Source organism: Lactuca sativa, chromosome 3, assembly GCF_002870075.4.
Source record: "Lactuca sativa cultivar Salinas chromosome 3, Lsat_Salinas_v11, whole genome shotgun sequence".
Lineage (NCBI taxonomy): Eukaryota > Viridiplantae > Streptophyta > Magnoliopsida > Asterales > Asteraceae > Lactuca > Lactuca sativa.
In genome coordinates, this window is record NC_056625.2 from 249,705,683 (window position 1) to 249,722,518 (window position 16,836).

Below are 16,836 nucleotides of genomic sequence, written 5' to 3' on the forward strand. Positions count from 1 at the left end.
GTCCCTACGGTATGGAATGACGATTTTTCTCTCACATGGTTATATCACCAAGAAGTACCATCCGTTAAAAGTTTTTAAACCATATGTACCATCACTGATGACATAAAAAGTTAGGGACGTAACATGATTTTTTTGAAAACTTCAAGGACCATTTATGAAAAAAATTCCTTGTATTATGATTATAGTATTGAGAGAGAGAGAGAGGGAGATGGGTTGTTTCTATATTTATTAATTATAAAATAGTTAAGGGGACGAAAGAAAAATGAAAAATAAACATATTAACGCTATAATAATTTTTTAAGTTTAAAGGACTAAAAATACAACGAAACTAAATCAAAAGGACCACGAAGTCAAGTCATGGTGCGACTAAAACATGAAAAAGTGAGTCTGACCATTTTTACAATTTTGTTGTATTTAAATTAAAGGTCATTGTAGTTTATAAAAAGGGTATAGCTAGACATACCCTTTTCTATTTATTGGCTGATTGATGTAATGATCCATGAACAAATAATTAAGCAGGCGGCATGAGACGTACGTAAAAGGAATAAGTCCACAATTTATTAAATATCGAGACATCCGATCGAATATATTACATAGGTACACACGATGGTGTGATAGTGAGTCTCATTTTATTAACTACGGACCACTTAAATGGCATGTGAATTTAGAACCAGAGGGCTCGCATTTTGCACATTCCAGGTTCGACTTTGCATGTTTTGGGCAAGTTCTTCGCCATGCCCATCATCTTACCCATCTGTTGTTGCGTCCACCCTTGTTGGTTCATCATCATCTCGATGGCCTCACACCTGCACGTCTCATCGATGTTCGTTAGCTGCATGCAACACAGCTCCAGGTGCTGTTCTGGGGTAATTGGCTCAGACATCCTCCCTCGTCCCATGCTCATTCCTGAGGCAGTGTCAAGGTACATCATGCAGTGGTTGAGCATCGCCTGCTCAGCCAGCTGCTGACCACAAGACATTTCAGTTCTTTTTCCCGTGGGGTTCTCCTCGAAGGTGGTGATGGTGGTGAAGATGGTTTTGGTGGTAGCCTCTGCCATGGTCACAAGGAGGAGGAGTCCTGCTGCTGCAAATAGAAGCGAGTACCTAGCCATTGTACGTCTATGATGGATGTAATTGACGAGTGATGCTTAATGTGGTGTGAACGTTGCTGGATTTATAGTCGTGTTGAGAGACTGCATGCAAAGTACGTGTTGAATTGATTTGATGCATTTGTGGAGAGGTGGAGGAAAAAAGTTAGCACGTCGTCTTTAGCCCATGCGCTTCAAGCCATTTGTAAATTGTTATTTTGTTTTGTTCCTTGGAAACGTCTGTGTTTTGGTGCTTTGTGTTTTAACAAAGAAATTAGGTTTAACCCTAATAAAATCGTACTTTAATTTTGTGCTACTAATCAACTTAACATGCAAATGAAACCGAATTTATTCGAGGTTTTAATTTTTTTTTTTCAGTTGGGTCCAAATTTTGTCCAAGGTTCAAGCTAACCTGATTAACTTAAAAATACAAAATTGTAACAAATTTACAAGCATTTAATCATTTAGGTTAATGGTCACCGTAGTTGTTACTTCGTTAAACTGACCATTCTAAATGATGTATTTTTTTTTAAATATCAGTTTTTAAAAAAATATCCACTAAGTCCGGAATACAAATCCGGAGTAATTAAGTTCATTCCAGACTAAAAGTGGATTCAATACCCGTAATTCAAGACTAAAAAGTGGATTCTGGATCCCGTCTCCGGAACGTACCAGAGTAATGTTCCGGAGTACTAATAGTAGGGTATTTCTATTGTCATTGTTGCTGTATAAACCAAATACAACTTTTTGATACTAAAAAAACAAGTTCATATATATAATTAGTTTTTTAGAGTACCTATAAATACAAATATGGCAATGGGAGTGAATCGATAGATCTTTGTAATATGTTGCTCTAGACTATACATGTTTTGGTGCAAATTAAAGCAGTGTCTTTAATGTTTTCATACCCAATCATCTTCTTCACAGGATGGAAAAGAAAGCAATATGTAGCATCTTTGTAAGGTATGATTCAAAAAGAAAAGGACGGAGTTGTTGTGATCCCTATAAAAGGAAGTGTTTTGTATCAAGTAATGCGGTATTCGACAAATCAGCCTCATGGTTGTCAACGAATAAAAAATCTCTACCTTAACCAAAAAATTTAAAAGAATAACTAGAAATGTCTTGGATCAACCTTAATCTTGTTGAATGTGATATCGCTGTTGTTGAAGATGGGGAGATTCATGTGTAAAACCCACAACCATGGAAAACGGGTAGCCTCCATGGTAAGAATAATTAAGAAGAGGTTGGTGAAACCTCAAATTTTAAAATTATCAATAGCACCTAGAAACCTAATCCAAAGTATCTCAATGTCGTTGTAGTGAAGACGAAGTGACGAAACCATAATCATGTGGGAAAGCATGTAATGCAATAGAATGGATCTTTCAAATTGAGAATGTGGCTAATGCAATTTTTGAAAGATCTAAGTCGAGAGGTTGACTGAAGTATACCTCTATTCTTTGATAATCTTTTATATATCCAACTCATAGAGAAACCCACTTTATCTTCAAACTTGACTTCTACAGTTTTCAAATCTATCAAGATTAAGTTTATCCCATCTAAATGGTCTTTCAAGATTGAACCTCGATGAAAACAAACAAACGTTGTTTAGCAACAATTTGTTTGTCAACAACTTCTTATAGAACCTCATCCAAAAAGGACAACAAGGTCGTGCTTTTTCTTCTTGTTGCATATATTCTGTTCCCTCCATCGACGCAAGATTCATAGCAGAAAGAGGGATCCAAATTGTGTTTCAAAACTGCTCTCATCTTAATCTTCGATATACTAAAGTTGTTATTCCCATTAAATTTATCGATTCCGATTGAGGGGCCATGAAACATTACCAACAATCTTGGGAGTCTTTGAATTCAAGAATTTGGGTCAAACCCTTTTTTAAGTCGAAGAAAATAACTACAAATACCCAATGGAATTAAAAGTCAATTTTATCAACACTTACACAAATAAAAGTTCAATAACCCAAGAAAACACAAACCAAAACCATCTACATACAAAATTCTTGAATTCTTTCTGTTTTGCTTCTGAATATATCAGCACAAGGTCGAAAGGCCTTGTACTTGAAGATTTTTGTGTTTACTATTTTAATAAAGGTTTCTTTCATAGCTAAAAAAATAACATTTCTAGTAATATGGTAAAACGGTCAAAACTTGGTTTGACTCAATAAAGAGATCAAACAAATGTTGTGAAAACCATAACATTGCACCTAAATCCAACAATTCATGATATGCCACATCAGCAGGGACAATTAACCTGAGAAGGATTATGTAAGTGCTTCAGGATTTAGCCACAAAAACTATCTGTATTTTCATTAAGGGTGAAAATACAAATACGTATCTGTATTTTCACCATTTTATCGATTTAGCCACAAAAACTATCAGTGTAGTGATTAAACCATTTTTTCAGTTTACCTGATTTTGAAAAAGGCAAAACAAAAAACACACAACATACTATATACTGTAACTACTTTTTGGTTCAACCACTGAAGTATAATATATTACGATCATAATAAAGATATAGGTAAAGATAAATCGATAAATGCTGAAAGTATGTTGTGATTTTCTATATTAGAAAACCCAGTAAACGAGAAAAATGTTTGTTTTAAGCAATCAGAAACTTGATTATCAGAGAAAATGATAAAATGTTGAAAAAAAGGTAAGTATGATGTTGATAAAGTGATAAAAAGAGGTTAAAGTATTCCATCGTCACATACCTTTGACATTGTGTTTACGTTTGCCTTACAGCATTTTGAACTCCTGTACACAATTGCAACTAGAAGGTGGTTTATGGTTTGGGTTTTAGGGTTTAGGGTTTAGGGTTTAGGGTTTAGTTTAATTCCAAATAGATGGGTTTCTAAACTGTGATGCCATTGCTTCTGATAAAAATTTAGTGAGTGATTCTCGGCTTACTTCCTTCTCCCGCTTAAGCTCAAGATGACGAATCTGTTTATATAACATTTAAATAAATAAATTGTTTTTTTTTCCGTTGTTGGAAACCGATTTAGCTTGTTGGGATATACATTATAAATATAATAATATTGAAAATTTGGAATTACCTTAACAGAACCTTTTTGAGAAACGCCAGTGTCTGAAATGATAATAAGACATTTAATGTCATGCTCATTTGCATATTCATACTGCTCCGTGAGGCTTGGATCCAAAATTGGAACAAACTCCGCCTGATATAGTCACAATCATAAACATCAATGGAACAAGAAGTTCAATTTTTCATCAGTGCAAAAGACGTAAATGCCCTCATCATTGAAAGAAGCCTTGAAAACCATTAAAAAATTTTAACTACAAACCTTAATATCGTCCTCCCAGAGTTCGGCAACTAGCTCCATACGTTTCTCAAGTAAACCACCTCCCCCTCTTGAACAAACAAGAACACTTCTACTAGAATCGTTTCTGCATGAATTTTGTACAACAACAACTCTTCTAATTAATGAAAAAAAAAAAGGAGAAAGGTATGAAGAAGCTTCAGGTTTTTGAAATAAATAAAAATACCTAAAGGGTCTGTAGATATCGACAGAAGAATGCTGGATGATGGTTTCTAAAGCAAGACTTGTCCCAACTGCTCCTGGAGGATTTGATTTCTGATAGAATAAAAATATGAAAGTTTGTCAAATGGATAAAATGCTAGAAATAGCAATGTAGTATCATTTATTTGTTTATTACAGCATCCTACTCATTTGTATTTCTTAATGTGACATTGTACTTCAAATTATATAGCATTGTGCTTTCAATCTTTTACATATTGAGACATTGTAGTTTGGAAAATCTATCCAACTATATCTATGTATTTGTAAGATGTTGATATTTCAAAGTAAACTGATGTAATAGAGAGAAATAAAAGTAGGATGCTAAAATAAACAGATAGATGAAAGTAGATTGCTATTTCTTGCAATTCATCAAAACATACGTATTCAGATTGCCACATGTTGTGAAGGAGATAATCATATCGACCACCAACAGCAAGCAATGTTCCTTCTGTAAGTGAGCCAAGACTACTATCCTTCCTCAAATAAATCTGCTCCAAATCAAATATACAAAACAAAACAATGAATTCAGGAAAATTCTAAAAATTACATGAATACCCCTGCTATTAACCTGGAAAAATGAATCTTTGTGATAAGCCTGGGTAGGTGGCATAAGAGGATCGATGAAAACATTTTTATTAATTCTCCAAATCCGTAAATAGTTAAAAAGCTGAGAAAGTTCATCAAGTGCCTTGCGTGTAAGTGTATCTGCACTGCCATCACACAAAACCAAATCAAATTTCCTAAAAATAATTTTTTTTTTAAAAAAAAGAAAAATTAGGGTTTAAAGAAATATTGTTATTGTTGATGAAAAACATACCAGCAGGAAGGGCACCTCTCAATCTAGGAAGGGCTTGATCGGCAATTCCACAAAACCTTAACCCCACAGTCTGCAATTTATTTACAACACCTTCACTAATATTAAGTTCCTGCAAAAAGGAAATAAAACAGAAGCTTTATAAATAAAAATGTAAAATAAACTGAAAACTATTTAATTAAAAAAATAAAAAAACAAACAAACAAACCTGTCTGAGTTGTCGTCTTATTACCACCCATTTTGTTTTCCTTTCAGAGGACTGGGGACGTAAGGAGCCCAAGAGAGAAAGAAGCTTCATGTGCAAAAAAAGCACATAAGTTTTCAGAAATTTATTAAAATATATATATACAAAATTAGTTATTGAATACATACTTCAGCTACTTTTTGTCTATGTTCAGACTTAATCCCAATCCATGACCAAATTGCTTCTAATAGATCCCCATGATTAAGATGTATATCACATGATTCTGGATCGAAAAAACGAGTTATGATGTCCATTGCAGCCTGCATATCATTAAAATAATCAGTATTTTTTATTCTTTCACTCCATTCCGTTGGAGAATGCAAATAGGTTTCTTTTATTCCAATGGAATGAACCATTCCATTCCATTCCATTCCTTCCTAATTCAATCATACCTTGATGACCTCGGCCTCTGTTAGTGATGAAGCACCTCCAATAACATCAAAATCTCCCTGCATATCACAAGTTTATGTTACTAAATAATCTTAAAAATTGCCTCCAAATTAATAATCTAGAAGAGTTAACCTGAAGATATCGATTTGGTGGCGAATGACCTATTGATCTACGATATACATAACATATTTCAAATCTTTTGAAAGATGATTTCTGCAAAAACAATAAACATTTGAATAGCAAAAAAAAAAAAAAAAAAAAAAAGTAATATTTGATCTGGTATTTCGTTCATAATATCCAATAAGCCAATTGGTTTTGATAATTCTAGTTTGATATTTTTGATTTAAACATATTGTAAAGACATAGTGATTCTCATTTGATCAAAGCAACTTAAATGTCCATTCTAGGTTCAAAAACTTCATCTTGCTAATAAAATACTTGCATAGATTCAGCAAATTTTTATTTAGTTAAATATTAGTTTACTAGAATGCTTATCTGTACCTGGTTTAGAACAACCCAATTAATAAAGGGCAACCGCAGCTCATGGCAGAGTTCCACCATGTCTCCACCACTTGTCAAAAGCTTAACAGTATTCCTTCAAAATATAAAATCAACCATCAAGTCAACTCGGCATGTTTGACCAAACTCCAAATATACAATTGAAATGCCAAAACCAACAAAAAGTCTATCCACCAATGAGTCCATATACTCACACACAATCACTAAAGCACTGTAGGGCTATTTTCAATGATACAGATGAGGACAAATTCAAAAAGTTGCAATTTTTGTCCCCTTTGGCATCAATTAGGGTGAATGAGAAGAACAAATATAAATATGATGATACCTATTGAATTGTAGAGAATCTCCTAGCAAACGCATTGGAATTATCTCCAAACGTTTAGCACAATGCAGCTTAAACACTGCAGCAGATACCTCCCAAACCAAATCACGGATCTCAGTATCCAAATCTGTATGCTGTATCGATGACGTGTCATTTCCACCTAATTTTGGTATTTCTGCATGGTTTTTGGTGCTCAATGTCTCCTCACTGAAGATAGCATCCACAACTTTATCATATATGCTGGTGTCCTCGGAATTATGCATTGTTCTCAAGAAATCTACAAAACAATTGCAAGTTTATGAAAAAACGACACATAAAATTATCACTGATTGATTACTTACTGTCTAATAATTCGGATTCCATTCGAGGAGGGAAAGCGTGTTGGAGGAGTTCTGTGGCTGAGGGGCGATCTGATGGAATTGATGACATCATGCGGCGTAACAATGAAGCTTGTTCTGGAAACTCAGTAATCCAATCTAAAGGAAGCTCTCCCTTCTTTTTTAAGTCGGAAAGAACAATGTGTCTTTCCATTCCGGTGCTAAAGGGATGCCAGATCTCAAGGAATACAATTCCCAAGCTGTACATATCTGCCTGAACAACATAAACAAACACAAGTGAGAAAAACAAAAAAAAAAAAAAAAAGACTTTTGGTCTTCAAAGCAACGGAATGGACAATTAAATTGTCTTTATGGAATTGGTGTTCATCGTATTAATCATAAATCAATAAGATAATGAAAAGAACTCACTTTCTCATTGATTTTTGGCCATCTTTGCTCGATTTCTGGAGCTGTATAAAAATAAGTACCAATCTGACCAGTCCCATCAACCGACACTCCAGTTGTTTCTGCAGGGTCTACATCTTGTTCCAACTGCTCCAGCTTTAAAAACTTAGCTGATGGATCACAACATAAAACTATGCAGCTTAACTTTCACTTCCTTTTTAACAAAATTTAAAAGTTTAAGTGAGTGTTTGAAACTTTGAATAATATGTACATAAGTTATTACTTACCAAGGCCAAAATCCCCGATTTTAATATCATTACGAGCATCAAAGAAAATGTTATTTGGAGTCAAGTCACGGTGGATAATTCCTTGGCTATGAATGTGGGCCAGGCCTTCTACAATTTGTCTAAACAAATGCCATGCCAGTTTCTTGTCAAAATGACTATATGATTCAAACATCTGTCGAAGAGTCCTTTACATACACAAAAACAAAAAAAAAAAAACAAACAAATCAATGACTTAATAAGGAAAAAAACTGGAAGTGCAATGATGTAATGAAAGGAAATGGAAGTAGATCACTTTGAAGCAAAAATAGAAAGTGAGTGGTAACCTTGGACAGTATTCCATTTGAATATAGAGGTATGTTCCAACTTTGTTATCTTGTGTTACTCCTACAACATCAGTTGAGCTCTGATCTATGAAACTGAAACTGGAACTAGCTGCTGCAGTCCTTGAACCCAAAGTAGCATCATTATTATACAAACCACCAACTCCTGTTTCAAACCATGCCTGAAATCAAATATATCGAGTTAAGTTACATGTTCATGGTTTACAATAATGTTTTTCTGCTTAAAAATGGTAGGTAATATACATAGAAGCAATTCAATTTTGATAAGCAACTAAAGAGGATGGAGCATAGAAGGTTATCTACCTGGTAGTAACGTACAACGTGTTGATGCTGCAATCGGGAAAGAGTGGCTACTTCTCTAAGTACCTCAAAGTGGAGGAAATACAAGAATATCATACAGCATTTGGTAAGAATTTATAGGAAAGAAATTAGTAAACAAGTTTACTACTTTCTGTTGATTTTTTGGTCATGAATGTTATAGCTTTTGTTCGGCTACTAACAAGAAATATCACAAGTATTTGTCTAAATTCAAACAAAGGTATGCAACTGTTCGAGGGCTACAAAAGAAATTCGAAAAATTTTGATACTGAAAGATTTGATTATGAAAGGTTAAATGCAAGAATAGTGATGTACTTTCATTTGTTTGTTTATTATAGCTTCCTGATTCATTTCTTCTTATTACAGCATTGTATTTTTGAACATCAACCCAAAAACAGCAATGTCATCCAACTATAAAGCAATTTCCACTGCTGTAATTGAGTATATTTTTCAAAGTAAAATACCTTAGTAAGAAAAAAAATTGAAAATAGAATGTTGTAAAAGAAAGAAATTAGAGTAGAATGTCAAAAGGAACAAATAAATGAAAATATGTTGCTATTTCTTGCATTTAGCCCAAAATGAAAAGACACTTTGAATATTATCAATCAAATGTAACACGTTTCCAACTCAACAACTATGTCGAGTTACTAAAATTAAACATCATGTACTTTCCCAGAGGGATTTAAGTACCATAAAACTGTTTCTTGAAATAGTAATGACTAATGAGATGGATCTACCTCAAAATTCTGTCATCTAAAGGTTGACTTTTGTCTTTTAGTCGAATCTTCTTAACAGCATACTGTCTTCCATCCAGCTTATTCTTGCATAACACCACATGCCCAAAACCACCATGGCCTAACATATCACAACAAAAGGAATCAGAATGGAATAATAATTCTAGATGGAAGTAAGAAAATTCATAAAACAAAATAGACCCTAATACTTGTATACAGTTGAGATCAAATGATGACTCACCAAGTGGTTGAAGCTCCTCAAAATCATTCAGATACCGAGAGCTTAACGTAGGTGAGGTATGCTGCTGCCCTCTGGAATCAGAAACAGTTCTCCAAAAATGAGATATCTTTGAGGTTACCTGTTTTCATGGCATAATATGCATTCGTTTTCATTACATGACAATAGAAATTAGTGAAAAAAACGCTACAAAAGAATGAAAAGCGCTAACCATACGATGTCCAAAAGCCTGATTGAAGCTTCTGTCAAAATGTGATGATGATTCTGTTGCTAAATCTGCCACCCGTTCTGAAACAATCTGAAGATACCAATTAACCTCTATGAATTAGACATCATGAAACCAGAAGAAACAACCTTTTATTGAGAATGGGTTAAATGAGTCAAAAGTCAACCAAAGTGCATTCAACAACATTCTAAATCACTTAATTCAAGAATGGGTAGCTTTTGTAATTAAATACAATACATTAACTATTTTAATAAATAGCTTTTGGCTAGCAACTTGACTGACCCCTGTTAACTTGTACCATACAAATACCCATTTTACCCTTTTGCGTGTATTAAGAACAGAATATAAGCAACATACCCCTAGGTTAACCAGCTCTGATGTTACATCAGTTAAGGCATCAGCAAGTGGACCTTTTGGAGCACAAGCAAGTCGCAACAAATGAGCCTGAAAGTTTTTCAAGAGTCTGTTAGCTCTTGGATGCATTTTAAAATAGTAAAATTGATAAGAGAAAGGGTGAATTTAATGCCAGAATCAAATCTCTCTCCACAGTATGTGAAATCTGATGATGATCCGTTGATGCAGATGACACTGATTCTGAATGATCACTTTTGATCTCACCATAATCAGTTTCTTCTTCTGTATTCTCTTCCAGAGGATAATCCTGTGTAACCATGCATTAGTAATGTGATCATAATAGAGGAAAATACAAAAAAGAGTTTGTGCTTCCACCATTTTTATAAATTTAGCCACATAACTATTTTGATAAAATGCTGAAAATATGTTGTATTTTCATGTATTTCTCCTTTCAGACTACCATCTTACCTCACCAATGCTAACATTATCCACTAATTCCTCAGATGATGATGTAAAAGAATTGGTACTCTTACTTTCTTCTTCCAAATCATCAAGTCTTGATGTAGGACTAATCACTTTGTCCATATCACCATCCTCAACCACCCCAGTCTTCATGTTTTGGTTGACTTTGACTTTCTCCAGTGAAGTATTGTGTGGATCCTCTAAGGCATGATGCAACTCCAAGGAAGTGTTTTTATTGTTGCTCTCTTCAATTGAAAGTCCCCAAGGCCATGACTCCCCTGAGCCCATGAAAAGATCTATGAAACCATACACAAAAGGCCCCTTTGAAGGCCTATCTGTAGTCACACATGGAACCTTTTTGAAACAACAGTGAAATAATAATCAATATCATGGAAATTTAAGTTAAAAACAATTGTAGTATATATGTTAGAATTCTTACGTGTGGTTGCTCCATTGGGACAACTTCAGACAAGAATTCTTGTGCAGCTTCGACTAAGTTATAAACCATCACACGTCCTTCTCGAGCATTTAAATTAGCCTGCATAGGAAATCATTTGACTTCTTAAACTAATAATAAGATAATTTGAGAGACAGAGAGAAGTGACTTGGCTTTTCGTACATACAAGGAACATAAATGTCAAAAAACTTATCAAACTGAAAGGATAAATGAAAAAGGCATCATATTACAATTCCAAGTATGGCCAAATAGCTTTACATAAGTGTTTCATCATCATTCGAATGTCAGTGGTGACACTAAAAAAGGAATTTGAAATGTGGAAACAATTATTTACTCATAATAGCAATAGACTTACAATTCTTTACCAATTATGGCAATATGCAACAAAATAAAAGTACAGTATTGTTGATAGTATGTTGCTATTATAGGCAAAAGATAAACTACATTGCTATTATCGGTAAGGAAATGTAAGTGAGTTGCTATTTTCGGTAAGAAAGAAAGTCCATTCAATGGCTAACTTACTCTATAAAATGATGGTTGCAGGCATGTAGTGAGTCAGGGATGTAGTAAACGGCTGTGTGACCTACTCTTGTGTAAGGACCTGACAATAGTGTCTGTTTGTTTAGAGGGTCTGGGCAATATCTTCAAAGCTGGCGAAGCCGACCGGGTTAAAGAGAAAGATGATTTGAATCCTTATTCACGAATGGCATTTAATGCAGGAGTCGATGAGAAATTTTTTTCCTTAAAAAAAATAATTTCTCATCTACTCTTGCATTAAATGTCATTCGTGAATAAGGATCCAGATCGACCTCCTTTTCAACCCAGTCGACTTTGCCGGCTTTGAAGATACTGCCAAGCCCCTCTAAACAAATAGCCACTATTGTCAGGTCCTTACACAAGAGCGGATCACAAGGCTGTTTAATATATCCCTGACTCACTAAATGCTTGCAACCATCATTTTATAGAGTAAGTTATCCAATAAATGTACTTTCTTTCTTACGAAAATAGCAACTTACTTACTTACATTTCCTTACCGATAATAGCAATGTAGTTTATCTTTTGCCTATAACAGCAACATACTATGGACAATATTGTACTTTTATTTTGTTACATATTGCCATAATTGGTAAAGAATTGGCAATGTGTATGTGATCAAAGCATTGAAGAATGAAGGCCATGTCTTTTTCCCATTAAGTGTTGTCTCGATACATGGTGTTTCAAAAAATGACAACACACTTGAGGAAATAGAAGAAAACATAGATGAGGACAAATTTGTAAAATGTCAGGATTTAAAGGGGAATCATTCTTCTCATGACTTTTTCTACTTTAGTTCTTTTGGCAAGAAGTCAAATGGTAGCTTAGCAGATTAAGTCATATCCCCGTTAAGTCAAGAAAAACAGCCACTAAGATTATGAAGGACGCCTTAACATAAAGACGTGTGAGTGAATAAGTGATTGAACCATTAAATAGGGCCATAGATTGCTGAAGGAATGGAAAGAACTTTTACATTTACAATATATAAACTAGTCAACCCTTACTTGGTCATGAAGCAAGGACAAAAGATTATCTGCATCAGATTTTGATAAACCTTTTTCTGGAATTATCAGCAGCTTTGGACACTTGTAAGGATATCCAGGTAAGAATCTGACAACCATGACCAATCATGAAGGTCAAAAATGGAATGTAACACAGGAGACAAACATCACAAGATAACAATAGAAAGAAGATAAGCTCATTAACCTTATTGAAAGAAGAGCTGATACATCTAAATCCTCATAACCTGAATCCTGCGAATATGGCCTGTAAATTCATTGGGTGAAAACTTAATTATAAGGAAGACGAAAATGGCCATGGAGTGGATTATCTAATTGTTATAAATTGCAAACCTTAGCTTGATCTTGATTCGGGGTGGGGACTCTGAGACAACATCACAATCTTCTTGAAATATAGCAAGCCTAAAAATTAAAATAAACTGTTTAGAAAACAATAATACTAAGGCCTTGTTTCTCTTTTTCCCATTAAGTGTTGTCTGGATAAATGATGTTTGAAAAAAAAAAAAAAAAAAAAAAGGGAAAATTATGGCACACTTGTGGAAATCGAAGGAAAAACAAATGAAGTAAAATTTGTAAAATGTTAGGATTTAATGGGGAAATTCTTTCCCTGACTTTCTCTATTAAGTCATAATTTATGCATTAATCAGAAAGAAACAATCATATATAGCTTACAAGATTAGGTTTTGTCCCCATTAAGTCAAAAAAAAACAGCACCTAATGACCTAATACACCCTCCATTACATAAGAGCAAAATGAGCTTATCAGCTTATGTTTTGTTTCAAAATAAGTGGCAAAGTTATGACAAACCCCTTTTAACAATACTACATGAGAAATGAAATTAAATATATTTGTTTGGTTATGATGAGTATTTCGAACCCTCAAAACTTAGTCCAAAATGAACAAAAAAAACTTTTACAGGCAGACAGTTGTGGGCATAGTATACAAAAGTGATTTAAGTTGTTATGGCTACATAACCATGCTTCTCATTCCTACTTGTTTTGTTAAAAGCAAGTAAATTCACTAATGTTTAAAGATACTTTCACTAATGTTTAAAGATACTTCCTACAAACGTTAAAAAATCAAAACTGAAAAGAAATCTACATGGATAGTAGTTATATGGAGAGCTATAATTACAACTTGAGAAAACCAAAAATGAAAAATCTCCTGAAGTTTTTGCCACTGTGCTGTTAGTTCATGAAGTAGGTGAATAGAACCATAGCCAATAAAGATTACTTATACTGAAATAAAATGAACCCCCCCCCCCCCCAACAACAACAACCCAACCATGTTTCTGTTGTCCATTACTCCATTATCAGTTTTGTGGGGGGATGTTCCCTTCGCTTACATAGGTAAATAGACTCAAAACCCCAGTCTTCCCTTCTTCTAACAACACGTAAATAGACACCATCATATGAAATTCTCGATTGAGCAAATGAATGCCTGCTTTTGCGCACAATTTAACCTATCACGGAAGAAGATTCACTTCCCAATTCGGCAATTTAAGTACATTATAGTTCCGATTCAAGATGATATCAACAAACTCGTTGTTCATAACAAAAGGTTATCATCTATGCTATACCATTTTAATCTCTCTCAGAATTGATTTTTGAGGATTAGAGGAACTAGCCCTGCTTAATAATTATGTGTTTGCATTGATATGTAAAAGAATAATAATAAGGAAACTACTGACAGTGCGGTAAGCTCCTCCGATAGAAGTTCGCCGCCAACGCCGTCGATAGAAGTGTGATCATTGGTGGGCGCCCTGCGCCTCCCTGTGCCACCACGCTTCTTCTTTTTGGAGCTATGGCCCATATTTCTTTCTATTTGACTTCCGATTGAATCTCTGTAAGCGATGATTCATGCCAATCCAACCAAACCAGAAACAACCCAAACTAATAAGCAGATTTTGGAGTGATTCGCTTATGAATTCCTCGGGAGAGTGATGTATAGGTTTGTGGTTTTGTTCGTGAAGGAAGGGTTTAGAAAGAGAAATCTCGAAGTGCAATTGTATGACTTGAATTTTACTTGTAGATGTGAGTATCCCATGGATTTGCTTCAAAAGTTTGAAATAAGTCGTCAAAACTGATTTTAATTCTTCTTCTTTTTCAGGTTAAAGAATAAATAAAACATGGCAAATAAGAACAAATATAATATAATACTTTATAAAAATAGATGACTATTTTATTTATCAGTGATAGTTAAATTTCAAACATTAAGAAACTTGTTCCAATATATAGTAAAAAATTTAATAGTTAACCCAAATAACTATAAGACAAAATTACAAAAATGGTCTCTATAGTTTGTCAAAAGTCACAAAATCAGTCTCTGCTAATTTTTTTTGATGTAAATGGTCCTTGTGGTTTGTAAAACTTGCAAAGATGACCCTTTTTATTAACACCGTTAATATTCAGCCGTTAAGGACTGAATCTGAAAGGGCATTTTCGTCTTTTCAAGTATAAAAAGACTAAATTCGTTACATTTGGAAAACACCATTTTTGAAGTTTGCTTGAAAAATTAAATTTAGTTGCTAAGGAAGGGGGACAAGGGTCTAACTCAGGACCTTCTCTAACATTCCCAAAGCCTTAACCACTAGAGTTAATTGCTCACTTGGTTATTTACTCCTAAAACCAATTTATATTATAACGAAAGCGTTAATACATAAATAAAAAATAAATTAAAAAAAATTTACATAATTTTTTTTAAATAAAACAAAAATGTATTTTAGCCGTATTATAAAAAAAATAGTTTTTACAAACAATTTGTATGTATTTTTATGTATTTATTTTACGTAAAATATATTTTTTATATCTTTAAGAAATACGTTTTCGTATAAAAAATATGTTTTCGTAAAATATATTTTTTCATGTCTTTGAAATAAAAATAATTAACGCTACTCATGACATAAAAAAAATGTTTAAATTCTTTTAAGTAGCTAATTCAAAAACCGTTTTTTCGGTTATATGTATTAGAAACAATATAACAACGCTTTTGTTATGTATCTAAACAAGTTATACGGTTTTTTTATGTCAAGAGTAGTAATAATTATCGTTATTTCAAAAAGATATATCACTATTTGTTTTCATCTTCATTTTAACCATACGATTTAGAACTTGCGATTAAGATGAAATACGTATTTTAAATAAGATATATAATCGAATAGGTTTTTTATGTTTTTTTTAAATAAATATAACCGAAGAACGGTTTTCAGAAAACCGATTGGACCAATTCGGTTATATATCTTATTTAAAATACGTATTTCATCTTTTTTAAATACATATAATCGCAAATCGGTTGTCTGAAAACCGTTTTTGGGTTATATGTATTTAAAAAAATATAAAAAAAAAATAAAAAAAAAAAAGAAAAGAAAAAACTATTCGGTTATATATCTTATTTAAAATACGCATTTCATCTTAATCGCAAGTTCTAAATCGTATGGTTAAAATGAAGATGAAAAGAAATAGTTACATATCTTTATGAAATAACGATAATCAATACTACTCTTGACATAAAAAAAAAATAAAAAATAAAAAATAAAAAAAAAAACCGTGTACGAAAACATATGTTTTATACGAAAACGTATTTTTTAAATACATAAAAAAAATATTTTTTACGTAAAATAAATACATAAAAATACATACAAATTGTTTGTAAGAAACTATTTTTTTTATAATACGCCTAAAATACAATTTTATTTTATTTGAAAAAAACTATGTAAAAAAATGTTTTATTTATTTATTTTATTTATGTATTAACGTTTTCGTTATAATATATACCGGTTTTAGGAGTATATAACCATGTGAGTATTTAGCTCTAGTGGTTAATGCTTTGGAATGCAAAGGGGAGGTCAAGAGTTCAATTCTTTCCAACTTCTTTCAGCCATTTAATTTATTTTTCCAAACAAACTTCAAAAATGGTCCCTGTGGTTTTCTAAATGTCACGAATTCAGCCCCTTTATATTTGAAAAGACGAAAATGTCTTTTCAGATTCAGTCCCTAACGACTAAACACTAACGGTGTTAGTAAAAAGGAGCCATCTTTGCAAGTTTTACAAACCACAAGGATCATTTACATCAAAAAAAATTAGCAGAGACTAACTTTATGACTTTTGACAAACCACAGGGACCATTTTTGTAATTTTGTCTGACTATAATTTCCGAATGGAGCCTCTCAAAATGGATCATCTTCCTGTGAAATTGGTCGAAATTGATCATCTATT

General features: G+C 33.1%; 2 protein-coding genes across 3 annotated transcripts; both read right to left on the reverse strand.

The window, feature by feature from the left end:
- Window positions 1–536: 536 nt before the first annotated feature.
- LOC111907812 (albumin-8) lies at window positions 537–1,158 on the reverse strand. Its single transcript, XM_023903623.2, has one exon. The coding sequence runs from the start codon at window positions 1,109–1,111 to the stop codon at window positions 665–667; it is 447 nt and encodes a 148-aa protein (XP_023759391.1). The 5' UTR covers window positions 1,112–1,158; the 3' UTR covers window positions 537–664.
- A 1,879-nt stretch (window positions 1,159–3,037) lies between these two features.
- Window positions 3,038–14,692, reverse strand: LOC111907811 (eIF-2-alpha kinase GCN2). 2 transcript variants are annotated; one of them, XM_023903620.3, is made up of 30 exons: window positions 14,312–14,690; window positions 12,955–13,023; window positions 12,809–12,868; window positions 12,607–12,712; window positions 11,051–11,149; window positions 10,618–10,965; window positions 10,322–10,456; window positions 10,153–10,239; window positions 9,781–9,867; window positions 9,573–9,690; window positions 9,335–9,452; window positions 8,583–8,637; window positions 8,262–8,440; window positions 7,939–8,123; window positions 7,676–7,821; window positions 7,271–7,520; window positions 6,933–7,206; window positions 6,590–6,683; window positions 6,221–6,301; window positions 6,091–6,147; window positions 5,827–5,958; window positions 5,663–5,746; window positions 5,458–5,566; window positions 5,209–5,345; window positions 5,021–5,128; window positions 4,606–4,694; window positions 4,404–4,506; window positions 4,155–4,277; window positions 3,813–4,041; window positions 3,038–3,352 (listed from the first exon to the last, which is right to left on the reverse strand). In XM_023903620.3, exons 1-29 carry the CDS (start codon window positions 14,431–14,433, stop codon window positions 3,931–3,933), a joined length of 3,666 nt encoding a protein of 1,221 aa, XP_023759388.1. In that variant the 5' UTR covers window positions 14,434–14,690; the 3' UTR covers window positions 3,038–3,352; window positions 3,813–3,930. The 2 variants fall into 2 exon arrangements, with proteins under 2 accessions (XP_023759388.1, XP_023759390.1); XM_023903622.3 differs by lacking the exons at window positions 3,038–3,352; window positions 3,813–4,041; window positions 4,155–4,277; window positions 4,404–4,506 and having other exon boundaries at window positions 4,653–4,694; window positions 5,209–5,350; window positions 14,312–14,692.
- Between the last annotated feature and the right edge of the window lie 2,144 nt (window positions 14,693–16,836).

Excerpts from the sequence above, each read along its gene's own strand:
- LOC111907811 (XM_023903620.3), bottom strand. The coding sequence starts at position 14,433 with ATGGGCCATAGCTCCAAAAAGAAGAAGCGTGGTGGCACAGGGAGGCGC. Across the intron at positions 9,868-10,152 it reads CAGAGCTGGTTAACCTAGGG|ATTGTTTCAGAACGGGTGGC; the intron begins GTATGTTGCTTA and ends TGGTATCTTCAG. Across the intron at positions 6,684-6,932 it reads GATTCTCTACAATTCAATAG|GAATACTGTTAAGCTTTTGA; the intron begins GTATCATCATAT and ends TATATTTTGAAG.
- LOC111907812 (XM_023903623.2), bottom strand. The coding sequence starts at position 1,111 with ATGGCTAGGTACTCGCTTCTATTTGCAGCAGCAGGACTCCTCCTCCTT.